General features: G+C 36.4%; 1 protein-coding gene across 9 annotated transcripts in view; it reads right to left on the minus strand.

Annotated features, from left to right (window-relative positions):
* Positions 1-505: 505 nt before the first annotated feature.
* The window catches only part of LOC131928012 (tetraspanin-18), a 94,686-nt gene continuing 76,786 nt past the window's right edge, over positions 506-18,405 (minus strand). For 6 of the 9 annotated variants that reach the window (XM_059283899.1, XM_059283898.1, XM_059283896.1 and 3 more), the window contains 8 exons: positions 8,367-8,495; positions 7,576-7,776; positions 6,829-6,903; positions 6,365-6,484; positions 5,946-6,054; positions 5,087-5,235; positions 4,749-4,832; positions 506-3,868 (listed from right to left, as the gene is read on the minus strand). In XM_059283899.1, the coding sequence (XP_059139882.1) occupies positions 3,791-3,868; positions 4,749-4,832; positions 5,087-5,235; positions 5,946-6,054; positions 6,365-6,484; positions 6,829-6,903; positions 7,576-7,776; positions 8,367-8,495 (945 nt within the window). In that variant the 3' untranslated portion in view covers positions 506-3,790. Of the gene's footprint in view, positions 3,869-4,748; positions 4,833-5,086; positions 5,236-5,945; positions 6,055-6,364; positions 6,485-6,828; positions 6,904-7,575; positions 7,777-8,366; positions 8,496-9,119; positions 9,162-10,455; positions 10,685-18,405 lie in introns of those variants that run through there. The other 3 variants (XM_059283894.1, XM_059283893.1, XM_059283895.1) reach the window with 3 other exon arrangements.

Below are 18,405 nucleotides of genomic sequence, written 5' to 3' on the forward strand. Positions count from 1 at the left end.
GGGGTTAGGTCTGATACACTGCTGTAAGCTGGATCAAGAGGAGGGGGGGGGGGGGGGGTGAAAAGAAAAGGGTATGAAAGACGGGGAGAAATGGCATTTTAGGTGGAGGAGTTAAATAATAATTTCGGGTGGGGTGTGTGATCAAATTGCAATGAAAGGAGGAAGGGATTCATATTATTGTTATGGAAGGTCGGGGGAGGGTTAAGAAAATTGAGGTGGCGTGCAAAGAGGGAAAGATGAAAATAATGGTGTGTGTGGGTGGGGGGGGGGTGAATGAGAAAATGGCAATAAAGACCAGGGGAGAGTGTGTGTAATGAAAGTGTGTGTGTGTGGGGGGGGGGGGGGGAGATAGTAATATGTTACCAAAGAAGAAAAACCAAGCAAGTAAGACAAATGAGGAGCAAGATTGCGCGTGTCGTTTTGGAGATAGATAATGGCTCGGTGACTGAGCAAAACTGATATATTGTTTTGTAGAAGGAAAAAAAAAAACAACAAGCAACCCCAAAATGATATCAAAATATTTATTCATTCAGTCTTCGCTGGTCATTCAACAGACAAGAAAATATCATACAAGATCAAACAAATTGAAACAAGTTTTAAAAATAACACAAGCTCCACCTTCTGTGGAATCATTAAAAAAAATTGTCTCTCTCTCTCCAACACCCAGGGTCATCACGATTGTGCTAGCATGTCATCAAATATGCCCTTTTTACCAAAATAAAAAAAAATCCACATTGAATAATTTCAACAAAACAACCTGCAAATTACTGGCCTACACGCGCAGTCCTTACACTTGACATTTGAAGGGTGGGTAATGCAGGGGTGATCGCTGTCCTAATGATGGGATGGATTGATTCTATTTACACCACAAAGCATGCTGCACACCCCTCCCAGCTAGTTAGAATGGTAGCTCCCATTCAGGTACACATGAGTGATAAACAACGGCTTGGTGTGTCCTATTTTAATCAAAAAAGGGGACAGACAGGCCCACCCCGACTTGATTTACAACCAGCTTCTAACTACAAAATTTAAATCAAGAAAAACACAACAAAGTTAATGTTTAAAAAATGCATTTGATTTTTTTTTTACATGGAATATGACCCAACAGACTGATTAAAATATGTACATGCAATGTAAAGGGGCTGCTGCTAATGAATTAATTAAGTACACAAGGTAAAGAAGGTAATGAAGGTGAGAAAAATAATTAATTAGGATCTGTCACTAAACCAGAAAGGGATATTTATACTTTGAGTGTACAGGAAATGACATCTGAAACACAAACTCAATGACACCATCGCTATGTAACAATGTGAGTTAGATACACATCATGAGCACGCTACATTCCTAGGTTTATCTATAGCCTTGGCGCAAAACTAATGTGTAAAGCTATGTGCACAACTTTTGTGTGAGCTACATTTGAATGAGGTGTACCCGCATTCTCAGACATGAATATAAAATTACTCGCCCATAACTCATAACAAGATAAGATGGTGCTGGCTTGTATTAGGCTTTCATAGGTATGGTAAATTTAAATTTAAAAAAAAAAATACTTCAGACTAATTCAGATTAGAACTATCCAAACCTGCCCCAAATATCCTTCTATCTTCATATAAAATGTATTCATGTGTAACAGCTAACCTCTCCTCATCAGCATGATGAGTGTGAAAAATCAAACGAAGGTGCTTAACTTTATAAGCTAAAAAAAGTAAATATTCCAATCTAAACCGGTTTATAGAACATGATAGCACTGGGCTTCTAACAACATCCATTTTAACAAGACTACACCCATGCCATCTCTACCATGGAAGTATAGGCCTTAATTTACTTCATAGGTCAACAATTGAAAAACAGACAAATTCCTACACATGGTTATGAATTTAATTGGATAAAAAGAGAATACTATATACAAAGTATATTTAATAACGCGATGTTTAAAAATTAATGATAAAAATGTATGAGCTAATACTAGCTTATATCTGGTTTAGTGGAATCCTGATTGGAAAAAGTTTAAGGGACTTAAGGGATTGATTGGATGATAGTGGTGTGCATCTAATGTAACTTAAGTAGATAGGTGTAGTGTCTCTTGTCTTGTGGAATGCCTACGTACAAGCATATGTTGTACTGTGTAATCCCAGCATACAAGCATGTTTTCTGTAATGCCAGCGTACAAACATGTCATACTGTGTAATGCCAAGTTACAAGAATATGTTGTATTGTGTAATGCCAGAGTACAAACACATGCTGTACTATGTAATGTCAGGATGTGACTATTTAAAAACACACCTATTTAAAATTAGGTATGAACCCTGTGAAGGTTTACTCTGTAAAAATATTATTGAACATAAAAGCTAAAATTTAGCAAATATTTAGCATATAATGTTTTAAAGGTTATTTTATACGTTTGCGTCTTGAAGAGTTGGATACAATGAAATGTGTCATCATTCATAAATGTCAACTAAAATAAGAGGAAATTAAGGAAAAATGTTGACATAAACTTATGCCTTTGAAAAGAAGGCATCAGTCTAAATACACCAGAGCTTAATACAACATAGGTAGAAGTTCTGTACACACACATCAAGTTAATCCAACAACTCACAGATTAAAAGATCATCACAAATCATCCACGATATCACTTTAATAAAATGTTTTTTTAATTAATGTAATTTATAACATAAAAATGTTCATTAGTTTATACAATCCATGTTTTAATAAAAAAAAAAAACAACATCATCATCTCATTAGCATATGCTGCCAAAAACAAGACATTAACAAACATTCATTACAATCTCTTAGGCAAAAGCATTTGAACATTTTCTCAAGTAGTATTCTCACATCCTTGTACACTTACAAAAAACTTATTCGTAGCATTATTAAAATTCATCATACTTCATTCAGAAATTATAACTTTTTTTATATATTAGATGAGTGACATTCATAATTCATACACTCAAACCCAAAGGCTTTAAGAAACATTCAGAACCTGCACACTTTCATCCACAGGCCACACTCAGTAATGTAATAAATAACTTGGACTGGACAAGATGATAGTGTGGTGGGGAGAGAAGGTTGCAGTAAGAATCCTGATTTGGATATGGAATTACCTTCTGTAACAAAATATTCAACAAGAAATCACATCCACTTTTTTCCTTCTCAAACCTAAGTTTCAATTTATAACTCTCCTTTATGATTCCAAATGTATTCTTATCTCAAGATTTGAAAATGAAATGCTGAAGGTAGAAGATGTTATAAGCAGTGCTTTTTATTATTAGAAAAGTTTGACAGCTACTTAAAATCTAGTTACTTATTGATTAGGATAGTAATTACTTTTCAAAATAACTGCAATCAGTCTAAACTAAAAAGTGTCAGTATGACTTTAAAAAAAAATTCCTCTAGTAGTGTCTATCTGATGGAAAAAGATGAATGCTGGAGGGAAGAAATAGATCAAAATATGAGATGGTGGAGGGGAGTGTTCAATTAAGGTAGTGCCGACACATTTGGAATGTACAAAAATAAATGTCTGTAGCTGTGGACTGGGCCTTTGCCTTACAATATAAAAGCTGTAACACCTATCTGAGGCACCAGGAACATGTATTGCTAAGGTCTAACACAGAGCCTGGGGATGTCTGTCTCTGTAATCCCCAGACTAACAGAACCTGCAGATGTCTGTCTACCTCACTAATCCCCCAGACAAACGCTAGCATTCGCCATAAAAACACACGGATGATGATCAAGTGGACTTCTTGTATTTACAGCTTTCTTCACCGCAGCAGAGGGGTAGGGACGTCAGGGGCTATAAGTCAACCTCATCCTCGTGTGAATATCCAGACACCCGCGAACACAAACAAAATGATATCACAATACCAAATACCTGGAGGGATGGAACAAAAATGTGTAGGTATTAATTTACAGGAACTAGTACATCTAACATACATCAACAAAAAGATATGACAATACCAAATATCTTGAGAGATGGAAAAAAAAGTACTAGTTATAAATTTACTGGAACTAGTAGATTGATGTATTGAAACACATAAACACAAACAAATTGATATGAAAATACCAAATATCTTTATAGATAGAAGAAACAGTATTTTAGTTTTTAATTTACTGGAACTAGTACATTTAATGTATACAAACACATGAACACCAACAAAATGATATGACATTACCAAATATCTAGAGAGATGAAAAAACCAACTAAATACTATAGTAATTTATCTACAAGAATGAGTACATTGAATGTATCTAGACACCACATTTTGTCAGGATATACAGTCCTGTGTGACAGAGTAGGTAATGTTCAGAGGGTGGGGGGGGTGGGGGGGGTGGGGGGTTGGTGGGGGGGAATCAAAATTTTGAATCAGGTGCATTTAATTATTTTCTTCAATGGAAATACTTGAAAACAATCCATCTCCTTACATATGATATGAACTTCTAAAGATGCTTTTGTTTTATCATAAATTAATAAACAACTAATAGTTTTTTCAGTTGTTTTGATATATATACCTATTATAAGACCATCTTGTTGGCAATCATTCTAGCACTAATTGTAATACACAGAGAGCAAACTAGCACAGGGTACAATGTGATTCTAATTTATTTTCCTTAGTTTTAGCTCAGGCCCTAACAAAATTTACAATTACTCCCAATACATGGCAACCCACGTTCATGTATTTGATTTGGTTCGAGGTCATGTGATCAGTCAAACATTAGTTCCTAGCAGTTTAAAATGACAGTAAATTGCCTACCAGAAATAGAGGCACAACGGCAGCTACAGTCCCAACCACTGCAGAATATGTGTGCAAGTAGTCCAGCAATGCATCATAGCATCCCTAAAAAATAGTTTAATATTAGTGCTTAAAATTTCTAATACAAGTAAAATTTTTAATGCAAGTAAAAATGAATATTAGATTAAGAGAATTGATTTTTAAGAAAGAGGTTAGCATAAAAATTTCCTTGATGTTTCTCCTTCAATTAAATTCAAACCTTTATTTGAATAAGGAAATGCTAACCATACTGCATAAATAGAGACAATGTTTTTTAACTGCAAATATTACAGCAGCAAATAGTGAGAGCATTTGCTTACTGTGGTGTACAAGTAGGGGTTAGTCTTCCTGTATTCTGGGTTATGGTTGTTGTGATAGCTAGGTGGGCCTCGAAACTCTTCTTCCCCTGTACAGATCTTCACATTGCCAGGAGCGCAGCAGCTCTCTGGCACCATGAAAGTACCTCCTACTGTGGAAGACATCAAGACCAGAGTGGCTGTCAATACGTTGTGGGGATAAGAATGGGGTGTATATGACAACTGTATCATATTTTACAAGTGTGTCATATTTGCCAAGTATGTCATATTTGCCAAGTGTGTCATATTTGCCAAGTATGTCATATTTGCAAAGTGTGTCATATTTGCCAAGTATGTCATATTTGCCAAGTGTGTCATATTTGCCAAGTATGTCATATTTGCCAAGTGTGTCACACTAACATGGAAGTCCAGAAAGTCTGTCATATATGAACATATGTGTCATTCAGGTATGTGTCTACATAGTGGATCATGGACGTGATAACTGGGTCATGGCAAAATATGTGGTCTTAGAACAGAATGTGTGTTAAATAAAATGTTTTTACAGCAGATTATGGGTGCTCTTGTTACAAAAATGTGCGTTAAAATGGTCTTCTGACAAGTTTTGGGAGGTCTTGTAACCGTCTGTTAAACTAATCTGTGAACTCTCATGTCAAACCATGTTTTAACCTGGACTCACAACAACATATAAACTACAATCTAAAACACATGACTGTAACTAATAATACAAAAAACCCAAGTGCATCAAAAGACCCAGTAAATAAAGCCATGAAGACATGAACCAATGAGTTAACCCGTGCGTCAAATAACCCATGACCCAATGAGAAAAAAAACCACAGCCAAAATGATTGATATGAGGGATGACCTTTTTTAAGAATGTTCTCACTTTTGGAATTAAACCACTTGGTGTTGGACTTGTAGAACATCCAGGAGCTGACTGAGGTCACGTTGCCCTCAATACCACAACACTGAAGCTGTAAGAACAAACATAGTTAACATTTCTTCTTATCCTTTACAAGGACATATTGTTAACATCTTTTCTAATCCTTTACAAGAACATAGTTTATAGCATCTTTTCTAATATTTTAAAATTTTTATACTGCAACCGAGTTTTATTCTAACATTTAAATTTTTTTTATTTAATGCTTTTAAAAAAAAAAAATTAAGACACTGTTTTCTTTAATGTAAGCCAACTTTTAAAGTTGCAGAGTTATTAATTATTTATAATGTAAAATATAATTTTAAAAAATGATATTTTTTAGGCTGTGTATGTTTGGGCTTTACCTGTCTTTGCATAGCATCCCAGGCGTCTGTTATCCTCTTGTTTTCATGATTTGTCCTAACGTCCACCCCGTAACTAAGAGACAGGGAATCTTGCATGCGTGTCTTTATTTTAGACGCCAGCTGAAATCAAACATCAAGATATCAAGCCTGCTCCACATTTCACTTTTGATGGAAATCTGCCTAGCTTCAAGGTTTTTTTTTTAAAAATCAGCAGTATTTCAACATTTATAATGCTGGTTAGTGTTAGATTTTAAGATGAATATTGTGGTAAAATAGGGCCAACGTTCAAGTGTCTATAATAGTTTCATTAATTTAGTTTAAAGACTTGAAAAAAGGCTACATTATCTTTTGTTTGTTAAATATTTATTTAAAATAAAATGCTGTATTGATGTTTCTCTTTAGATAGATACCAGAACAGTGTACTCAAAAACACAGCTGGTCTTCTACTGTGGTAAGATTCTTACCTCACTCCTGAAAAAAAAAGCTAAGCCACAAGCTGCACCCAGCACAATGAAGACAATGGCTAATGTTGTCCCATACTGAAAGTAAACAAAAGTAGTATTCTTGTATTGGTATAAGGAAGTCTGTCAGAAATGGTATAAGACTTTACAAGAACAGAATTAAAAAACAAACCAAAAAAAAAAGGCCGATTCTAGTCGGAATAAGATACGCATGCGATACGCATGCGCAATGGAGAGAAACTACAACTTAGCGGCGATGTTTTCGATGGTACTGCGCATGCGTGTGTTTACAACCGCAGAACCCTAATACCAACCCTAATCCTATCCTTAACCCTATCCCTAATCCTATCCCTAACCCTAGCCCTAATCCTATCCCTAACCCTAGCCCTAATCCTATCCCTAACCCTATCCCTAACCCTACCCCTAACCCTCATTCTAGCCCTAACCCTAGCCATAGGTCACTGCGCATGCGCAGAACTATCTTTTGCCGAAAAATCTTATTCCGAGTAGACACTTTGAAAAAAAAATCCCCATAATTTTCAGATTGTAGTTAAATCCAGTTTCATATTAAACTATCCATATTTAAGCATAGAAAGGACTCCTAAACATACAAAACTAAGTATTTTTAAAATACTTACAAAATAAAAAAAATGTCATGTTCCAAAATATAGAGAGAGTGGAAAGGTTAAAATATGTAAATACCAAAAGCTATTTTTTAATACTTGAATGGTTTAGAAAAAAATAACTTACAAAAGAAAGTACACATTTATCTTCCCGAATTGTGCCGCAACATCCACAGAAAGCAAGCAACGCCACAGCCCCTCCTCCTGCTATTAACAAATATGTTGTGACTTCATACAGCTGGTTGCCAACAATTGGGGTAACTTTCCTGGCACCAAAGTCTGTCACCAGCAGCCATATACCAACACCTAATGCTGCACACCCTACAATCTGTTCAAACATCAAAATTTGAGTGAAATTTTGCAACGAAGTGTGTTCTATCTCTACTATATTATAATTTATTACAACTAAACTTCTAGGACTTGTAAAAACAATTTCTAGGCACAAAATGGATGTTAATAAAGTACTAAAAGACATCTGCTCAGGATCTATAATACTTTTAAGCATACTGATACTCTTGTGTACACGTGTTATGATCCAGAACATTTTGTTTAGGTTAGGGATATGTATATAAGTTAGTGATTAATGTTTTTAAAGTCATAACCATCTCCTGCTAGTGATATGGGAAAAAAATATTTTTTGAATGAGTGTAAGGTAAATGTGTTGGGACAGGAATGTATGGTTAGGATGGGGAGAAGTGTGGGGATGCAGGTGGAGGGGGGGTTAATGCTGTAGGTGGCGCTTGATGTCAGTAGAAATGGGAAAACAATTAACTACAGTAAATCAGTCAACAGATAAACCATCTTTTTTTGTTTATCAAGGACCAGCCTGAGAAGAATGTGTGTACACCCTGGTCTGCCACAGAACCCAGATCATTAGTGCTGTGTCTAGCCAGATTGATGAGGTCAAAGTTCACTTACTAATATAAAAACATTGTAGCAGTGTAAGGTTCCCCTAAGACATGTGACGCAGCCATCTTCATGCTGTCGCCGCTTGGCTGACGATGTGGCGCTGCGTGCTGATCTGTTGCTTCGTTGCCGTTTCAACGGCTGGAAAGAGAGAAACAGATTGTTGAAAATAGGAAGACTATGTTAACTGAATGAATCAAATAGGAAGACTATGTTAACTGAATGAATCAAATAGGAAGACTATGTTAACTGAATGAATCAAATAGGAACTATGTTAACTGAATGAATCAAATAGGAAGACTATGTTAACTGAATGAATCAAACTCTCTTCATTGCTCATTAAACAGATTGTTATATACGGTTTATATTTTGATGAAGACCTAACTAAGTCTAATTTTTAAAGAAATCAACACAAACACTAATTTAAATTCAGTGGTTTGTTACAGTTAAATTAACATCATCCAAGTTTAATGGTGTTGTGTAGTTTAAAAGTCCTGAGTATGATCAAATCTAAATACATTTATAAAACATTGCATTTATTTGAACATTTATTTAGAAAAAGTTGTTTTTCTTCAAACAATTTTTTTTCATTAAAAGAAGAGCTCATAGAGAACAAGTAGGAAATTTTTAAAAATTATTCACATTTAAATAATCAATGGCAACATAATTATAAACATCTGTAAAAATCAAACTAAAAAATTTATGTTGCAACAAGTGAAATAATGAACCAAATATAACATGTAAAACTTTTAACAGGTAGTACACCTCACTTAGGTCTATCCCTTCAACATGAGTATTTTCAAAAGTCTGAAATCAATTTAAGGTAAAACATCAAGACAGCTGGAACTAAAAAGTGGTTTATGTATATGAATAAAAATGAGAGCAACGTATTAAGATTTGTAAAAGAATAGATACGAGAAATGTCAAAGCTTTACTAATTAACTAATCGTGGATGAGAAAAGGAGGAGCACTATAAGTTGCTCAAATAAGATGGGTATAGATCTAGTTCTTTAAATACAATTTTAATGCTAAAATTATAAGGCCAATTGTAGATGGAAAAAGATACGCATGCGCAATGGAGAGAAGCTACATCTAGCCGTCGGGGCAGGCGATGTTTTCGATGGTACTGCGCATGCATGTGTTTACAAACCAACAGCAGAACCCTTGCCCTAACCCCAAACTTAGCTATTAAGGTCGCTGCGCATGCGCAGAACTATCTTTTGGCGACCAGGTGGAGACACTGGGGGGAAAAATCTTTTTCTGAGTAGTCACTTTGAAATTATTAATAAAATAATTATGTCATTCAGATTAATCTGAATTCTATTAAATTCTAAAAAAAAAATTATCTTATCTGAGACATCTCATGTTGATTTGATAATATTTGTGTCACATAATTTTTTACGTCTGTCGCGCCCAACCAATGTTTTTAGTAGTGTATAATTTAATCTTGATTCCACTTTTTAGCGCAATTTCCATACTGACAATTGCGATTATTAATTCATTATTTCTGGATGGATGGATGTGTGTCTGCAGCTTTAAGTCGTATCTCCTCCTCAATGAAGCAATATCGAGGACTAGTTCCAAAGCAAATATGTTAAGCAAGTTCCGAGGATGATTGTGGGCCAAAAAAATTCCCGGAATTCCTTCCTGGATTTCCCGGAAAAGCCAAAAAACCTCGAAAAAATGCAGTTTTTGGCCCATATTGCGGCAACCAGACCACTTAGCGACTTGAAACATTTATTAATCGATTCCTGCCATAATTTAGAACAATATTGCAGAAGAAAGTTTTCAAAAATATATCCTTAGTTCTGTCACAATTTTTTTTTTAAAATAAGGAAATTGCGCTTAAATTGTCACTAGACTTTTTATTAACTTGTTTTTAAAAGAAAGAAGATTTCTAGATCTACAATCTGATTCAGTGATTAGAAATAGAATTATTTATTAGATCTAGAAATCTAGATCTAGCTAGCTAGATTCTAGAGTTTTTTAACCCATACCTCACTTATCAACCCTATCAAATATCAGCATTATGATCATAGGTGGCTTTAAGAGAATGTCAATGTAGATCTAGATTCTTGATCTAGTCGATAAATGAACCAACCTGTTTCAGTTCATTTAAAACCTCGAGTGGAAGAATTGGCGTCAAGCCAGCTACATGTGTTAGATCAACATGGTTGATGACAGGCTTAGCCTTGCGTATTGTAGCTACATGTAAATTTGGATTGGAATATGTAGTTTTACAATTAGGTTCATAATAATTATTGAATTTATTGACATATTCATAAGCCATTTTATTCAATACATCAAGAAATAATAATTGTCTTTCGTTGAGATTTCAAATGATTGGGTTACAAGCAACTTGTCCGGAAAACTATTTCACAACACTGGAGATCCAGTTCGATAAGATCTATTAATATTTCACAACACTGAAGAGCGACCCAGAACCCTCTCCCACCCTTATTTACAAGCCATTATGAATCTCTTTTGTAAATATGACGACTGGTTCGGAAATGCATTGCATGCGCAAAAAGTGCAAGTTTTCGTTTCTTTATGGTAAAAACTTTGAAACTGAAATGAAGTTTGTATTGGAAACGCGTTCCCCAACGTTAGTGTCTTGTATTAAACATTGACGTCATGCTAAAAGCAAGTTTTATTAACTCCGGCAGTGTTGGTTTAGCATTGCTTCACTTGGCTTCGTACTGGTAATATTCCACATGATCCTCGGAGTGAGTTACCCACATTCTTTTAATAATTTAAACTGTGGGCTTATTATTATTTCAAAATTTTGAAATTGTAAGCATTGACAGAGTCACGAATAACTGTAAGGACATGAGACAGTTGCCATTTTGGAGGTCTGTGGGTGGGTTCTTTCTAATCTCCCCATCCCCCGGAAAATATGCTTCCTACACCACAGAAGATAATATCCTTTAAACGTAATTGAGAAAATGTGAAAGCATTTCGGTTAAGGATTAGCGTTGACATTACTGATATCAATCACTAGCCCATCTTCCCTATTTATTGGAATTCTGTCGTCTGCATGCTAAGTACCTAAAGTACTTTTGTAGCACTGGTATCGCTGATATGGAATGAAAGTCAAACAATTTAAAAGTCTATCGCATGGAAATACGTTAAGGACACACAAAAAATGGAGATGAGGTGGGGGTGAAGTGGGTGGGGTATAGACCCGAGTTCATAGGTCAGTGAGCATGTGACTAATGGACCAAAGTCCCAGGCCGACAATCTTGGCCAGATTTTGCTCCATCGGCTAGCTGAGTGAACAAGTCTATGGTCTAATGGGATTGGTAACGCTTAAAGGCCAGATAAGCGGGTCGATGTTTGCCGGTTAATCCTATATACTTATGTAAATACGAACAATTTTGTCCCCCCCCCCCCCCCCACCTCTCAGAATGTCAAGCATATTATGGCAACTTTCTCAAATATATAATTTACTTTAAAAAAAAACAGTTGATATTAAGAATATACAAAAATATAAATTAAAAAATTATAAATTAAAACCAATACTTTAATAAAGTATAATTTAAGCATTGCATGCTGGTATGTGTTAAATAAACGCGTGTAGCTAACGTAGCAGAATTCAAAAAGATGTTTTCAAATATAAAGTTACACGAGTAAAAAAAAATACTCTAACAGCAATATTGTTTTCCCTTTTAAAATATTTAACGATATTTAAAAAAAAAATTTAAGCTAGAAATGATGACGTCATTGGTAGAAAGTAAGCGTAGTTAGATTTGAAAAGAATTGTAAAAACAAGAGACAACAGACGACAAAAAAAAAAAAAAAAAAAAAAAAAAAAAAAAAAAAAACCGGATTATACTGGGATGTTTACGCACAGTTAAAAACCGAGCAAGCGGGCGAGAATACAACTCCCCAGGGGTTGGTATATGACGCCAGCTAAAACTGACGCCATTAATGGAGGGCAAATGTGGGAACCGAGCAATTTAGAACAAAAAAAAAGGGAAACGTTAAATAACGGATAAGCTTATTTGTTCGTTTGCTGGTGTGAATTGGGCTGGAGTTTGTCCATGTTTGTAAATTAAAAAAAAAGCACACAGCTGTAATGTAAATTGATGTGTTTACGAGTTAAATTGAAGCGTTTGTACATTTGTGTGGCTTGTGGGTTGATTTCCCGGCCTGTAATCCGCGGAGCGAGCTTCATTCTGACAGTTGAGACAGCCACACACAGGCACAATGGCAGTCCGATTACGTGGTTTCCGTACAGTTACATAAAGTTTCTTCATCATGGCAACCCGATTACATTAGGTTTCTGTCCAGTGTTCGCCATTGGAAGCCTACTATATACAATTTTTAAAATTCACAATGGCAGCCCGATTACATCAAGTTTCTGTTAACCATGGCACCCGATTACATGTTTCAGTTCACCATGGCAACCCGATTACATAGTGTTACCATTCTCCGTGACAGCCCGATTACATACAATTTCTATTAACTATGGCAATCCGATTACATAAAGCTTCTACTCACCATGGCAATCCGATTACAACTTGCTATTTAAGTTTAATGATAATCAAAGACACCGTAGATAGAAATGGGTTACAATTCTAAGGGTAAAATGGAGTACAAAAAAGTAATCGAACTCGCTGTTTGAAATATTTGGTACAACGGTACACATGGGCAGTCTGAAACGATTTTACCGTTACATAATTCGGTCCTGAAAGAAATAACATGACTACTGGCCTTCAGTTTTTGAAACAATAAAGGTATACTATAAAATGATAATTCAAAAAATAAAAACACACAAAAAAAAAAACACCGCGAAATGGTCGTGGTCTAAAAAAAAAATTAACGTTATTGAAATAGAGCGTGTTACTAAAATAGGGCATGCTTTAAGTTTTGACCACATCTATGATTTTAAAACAAGACTGGCTGATTTAAAACCAGAATGGATTTTATCAAACTACAAGGCATGTTTTAGTTTTGAACACACAGTGACGGCACCAGCGCATGTTACCTGCATTGACTGATAAAGAGGGAAAAAAAAGAATAAAGAAAATCATGACAGAATAAATGAAGTCAACAATGCAGATGTCAATGCTATGAACGTGCAGAGAACGTAAACACCAGGGGATGTTGTGGAGGGAGGATATGTGAGAGGGACCACGGGTGGATAAATAAACATGATAGACACGGCATTCGTTGTTGAACTCAAAACACGTTTGGATACGATACCTGTAAACATAGGGAACCCCCCCCCCCCCCCCAACGTGTGAAAATTGTATTGAGATGCAAGAAATAGATGTTAAAATATGCACAAAGTTATCCGCATTCTTTTTTTTTCTTATTAGAAAATGCAAGTTCATTGAACGGTTTCTCCCGGCAAATAATCCGTCATTTTTTCTCCCATCCCATGTTTTCTTCCCGTGTTTTGTCTCCCCTACAAGTATTTGTGAAATGCATCCCATAACATGGTTTCAAATCCCAATATGTCTTCCATGACATGTTTTCTATCCCTGTTATGTCTTCCGTGACATGTTTTCTAGCCATCACATGTTTTCTACCCTGGATATTTCTCCCAGAACATGTTTTCTATCCCTGTTATGTCTTCCGTGACATGTTTTCTAGCCATCACATGTTTTCTACCCTGGATATTTCTCCCAGAACATGTTTTCTACCCCTGATTTAGATATTTTAACTGGCTTCTCACGCACGATACCCTACACGTCGCTGTGCCCTCTTCACACTCTATCCATTAACACCTTCATGCGTATTTAACTCCCTTTCAGAGACGTGCATGAGTTTTCTCCCTCAAGACTAGTTACCGGCGAGAAAAAAAATTTACCAGGTAACAGCCACAAAAACATTTTTTTTTTCAATAAAAAAAAGTTAAAAAAATAAAAATAAACATAATTAAAATCTTTCCAAGATTTACCCCCATTAAGTAAAACAACATTTAACTCTGTCTTTATGTTAGTATCGAGGTTAAAACCCGCCATGTATGTCAATGTTGACCCTGTCAGTAACAGGGAGCCAATGCCATCCTTGCAACATCGGCTCCCGTGTTACAGGACTTGAGACAAAACATCAAAGCTCAGGACAAATTAAGCTTGAGCTTCCGAGACACGGCCACAACAAACTTCTTGTGACTTCAGCTCTGTTTTGTTTGAAAAAAAAAAAAAAAAAAAAAAAAAAACCGAACAGACAAAATAACACGAAAACAAACAAAGCAGGGATCAAAAGTGTCTGACCCAGCGAATCCGAATGTCCAAGAGATTTTGTCCAAAAAAAAAATATCTCGCCTCACCAACGTCTATGAATAATTTGAACCCTCCAACACAAGAGAACACTTTTTTATGTGACACCAGAGATCTATTTTTAAAACAGATTTTATTATTGCAGACGGATCACTTACGCCATCGAAATTGGCCAGATTTTCCCCCATGGTTCATCCAACCAGTGCGCGCCTTAGCTTCGGCCACCATAACTCAGTTGCGCCAGTCAGGGAAGATAAGCGCGAAGTGCCCAAAATAACAGTGGTCTCCCCTGGGAGTCGGAGTCCAAGTTCTTATTTCTCATGTAACACGGGAGGCAATCTATTTTCATTAGGCGATGTGTGTCTTAGCCGGGGTGAGGTCCCCCTTGTGCAAGCGGGGCACTCACGATGGTTTTGGCAGGACCCAGCATGCAATGGAAATCTGAGGATCAATGATATTTAAAAACACAGACGGCCGACAAACGACGCGCAGACGATTTGACAGAAATTAGACGGGAAGTCAAGTTGGGGTGGCTTCGGACCAATCGCGCGTGATCTTGAAATACTTTATTAGGGGATCAGTTTCAAAGGGACCTAAGCTGCAGACCATTTGCAGTAACAGAGTTTCTTCCCTTTCAAATATTTTTTTTTCCATTGAATTTTTAGCCCCCAAATTGAATAAAAAATAAAGCACGCAAAAATGTAATATCAAAATTTTATAAAAACAGATATTTTCAAGTTTGAACTGAATGAGGGAAAATGACCAGATTGGCACGTTTCTAGAAATACGATGGGAGTATCACGTGTCAAGAAATGTAGTTGTAGCTGGTGCTGTGTGTTGTAGCGAGGCTGACAATGACATTTACTGGTTGCCAAGGACTGTAAGACCGGGGGTGGGGGGGGGGGAAGTAGGTGACCGGGGGGGGGGGTGGCAGTAGGTTCCAGGATGTGGGCTTTTTGTCTAGGTAGATAGTGGAGGGATGACATACAAGCAGGGCTTGCTATTCTGAAAGTCACGAGTGCTGGAACCATAGGTTGTTGCCCCTTTTGTCTTTAACCAGGCGGTGCCGAGTGGTAAAACACGACTGGCATCATGGATAAAAGAATGCGCTGGCAACATGGGTCAGGGAATGTCTGGTAATATGGGTCAAAGAACGGCTACATTGTTGCGTTCTGTATTGGATGGGTAACGGGGAGGGGGGGGGGGGGTGGTGGAACACAGATCTTTGCGATTTTAGCAAGGCAAATAACCAAAAAACGGGAGTTCAGTGTTAAAATAATATACACAAGGCCTTATCATGACCAAAATTCAAAAAGCTGATTTTTTAAAATATAGAAATCAATGTGTTTTTCTCTTTATTCTATCTACAATATAACAGAGTAAAAAAAACAGTTCTGGACCGGCCATTAAGCAGAATTTCTATTCAAGAGACCTCTGGCTAAGAGCGTTGATTCCCTAGACCATCTTTAGCAGAGTCCATTAGCCTGGCTATCTGATAAAAAAAAAAAGACGAAATCAAAAACAACTAAACCGCTCTCTGATTGCCAATGTGACGTGGACAAGTATGACGGTGAGCCTTGGTCACATGACCTATCGCCGCGCGAGATAAGCAACGGGGAGATAACTCCCGGACACAATCATCCCGAAGTTTCTCGCGATAATCCCTCCGGGAGAGGGGAGAGAATACATTCGATAACAGGGCACGCAACCCAATCTTTTTAATATATTTTTTGTTAGCAACTTGATGCGATATTCGACAACCGTCCCCTGCGACCCAACTTGACCCCCCCCCCCCCCCCCCCTGAGTTTGGCGTTGAGATGAGCATGGCTCGCCCTCGTCCAAGCCGTGACGTCACGTTTACTGGGGTCTTGGCCAGCATAGGCCTACAAATGGGCTTTTTCCCCTCGCCATTCGAGCGATTGAGGGCTGACAAAAACCATACTTGTTCTGCTATCTGCAAGCTCCTGACTTTACTTGGGCTTTTTTTTTTTTTGGCCTTTTCGGCAAGCCGCTCACGTATTTTCTTCAAACATTTGTATGGAATGTGGCCCTACATTCTAACATTTATATGTGTTGTGTGTAAATAATAAAGTAACATTTATATGTGTTGTGTGTACCATAATAATGTAACATTGACATGTGTTGTGTTTACAAAATAATGTAACATTTACATGTTTTTGTACATAATAATGTAACATTTACATGTATTGTGTGTACCATAATAATGTAACATTTACATGTATTGTGTGTACATAATGTAACATTTACATGTGTTGTTTGTACCAGTGCTACGTTGCAATGAAAGTATCTACTCTGAAGTACAGGAGTAAATAATGGGTAAAAATTCAAGATAAAACTGAAAGACCAAATTAAAAAAAAAATAACGAATATTTACATATTTTATTATTTCTCTTATGGAAACGATGTTAACATAATGGGATGGATTCTAGACAATAGAAAGAAATTTTAAACAATACGATGGATAATTTCAAATTCACCGAATTATACAACAAAAAATTGACTGTATATTAAAAAAACCAATTATACGATCAAAATAATTCGCAAATAAAAGATTTGTAAAGTCGATCATATTAAAGCAAAAGATTATATAAAGAATATACAATTTATCTAGATCCCAAATGACCGGACAGTAAAAAAAATTATGACATTTTACTTAATTAAAGGCCGATTTCCAGGTCGAGTAAAACCAGTTGAGTGTTAAAACTATTTAACGGTCAAGTAACGGCCTTTAGATTTTTATATACGGGAGGAAATTGCAGTCAGTTGCCCAGCAGAAGTCGATTTTACAGTTAATTAAAGGCGAATTTACGGGCAACTAAAATCGGTTTTGGCCTTTAAGGCTTGCTTGTCCTACATCAACAGGACTGTTATCGATCCTTACTTCATGTTGGTTTGTACTTGTCTAATTAAAAACAGTGCTTCATATTGATAATATTGCTATTTTAAACTGTATTTTGAAACTAATAAATAATATCAATTGATACTAATGATTGATCTTTTTTACCTCATATATGTGTTTCGTAATGTCTTAATTTTAGTGTAATAAATTTAAACATTTCAAATGTAGAATACGTGTAAAAAGAATATTTAAAAAAAAAATTCTTGCAAAAAAACCCAGCTTACTTGTCGGCCATGTTGATGAACACATACTTTCTGCCCTACGCGTTCTCACGAAGGCCTAACCCCACAACGTACCCTAGACCTCCCCTGCCCAGTATTTAACGATGTTGTCTGCCCGTCCTGTATTTAGCCCTGCACCAACCAGAGTTATCTGACCACTGTAGTGTGTGCCCGGCAATGAAGGATCGCACTTAAAAAGGGCTGCGGCACGCATCTCGAAACCGTATCGACCACGCGCGAATAAACTCTTAAGTCTTTATTAATGCGCGCAGGCTTGGCAGAAAACATGTTCAAAAATTCGTGTAGGCTTGAAGTAGCGGGGAAGAGGGTTCTTAAAAACGAAATGATCCAGAAAAAAACGAAAAAAAAAAACCGCCAACAAAAAAACAAACACGTGATGATGGGGGGTGAGGTATTTTAGAGTTTATGTAATCGAACTATGAGAGACGTGCTAATGGCGATGATCAAATAATTATGCCGGTGATTGGCATCGAATACGTGGCCAAGGATCGATACGGAGGAATCTAAAATAGAGCCAGAGCCAGAGATAACAGGATACCGCTTTTTCGGAGGAAAGTTTTTTTTTTCAGAGGAAAGTTTTTTTTTCAGAGGAAAGTTTTTTTTGGAGATGTATCTATTGATTAAAAAAAAAGAAGATACATATGAATGATACTAACCA

The sequence above is a fragment of the Physella acuta genome, unplaced genomic scaffold (assembly GCF_028476545.2).
Source record: "Physella acuta isolate Inbredline_101_S28 unplaced genomic scaffold, ASM2847654v3 ptg001454l, whole genome shotgun sequence".
NCBI classification, from domain to species: Eukaryota; Metazoa; Mollusca; class Gastropoda; family Physidae; genus Physella; species Physella acuta.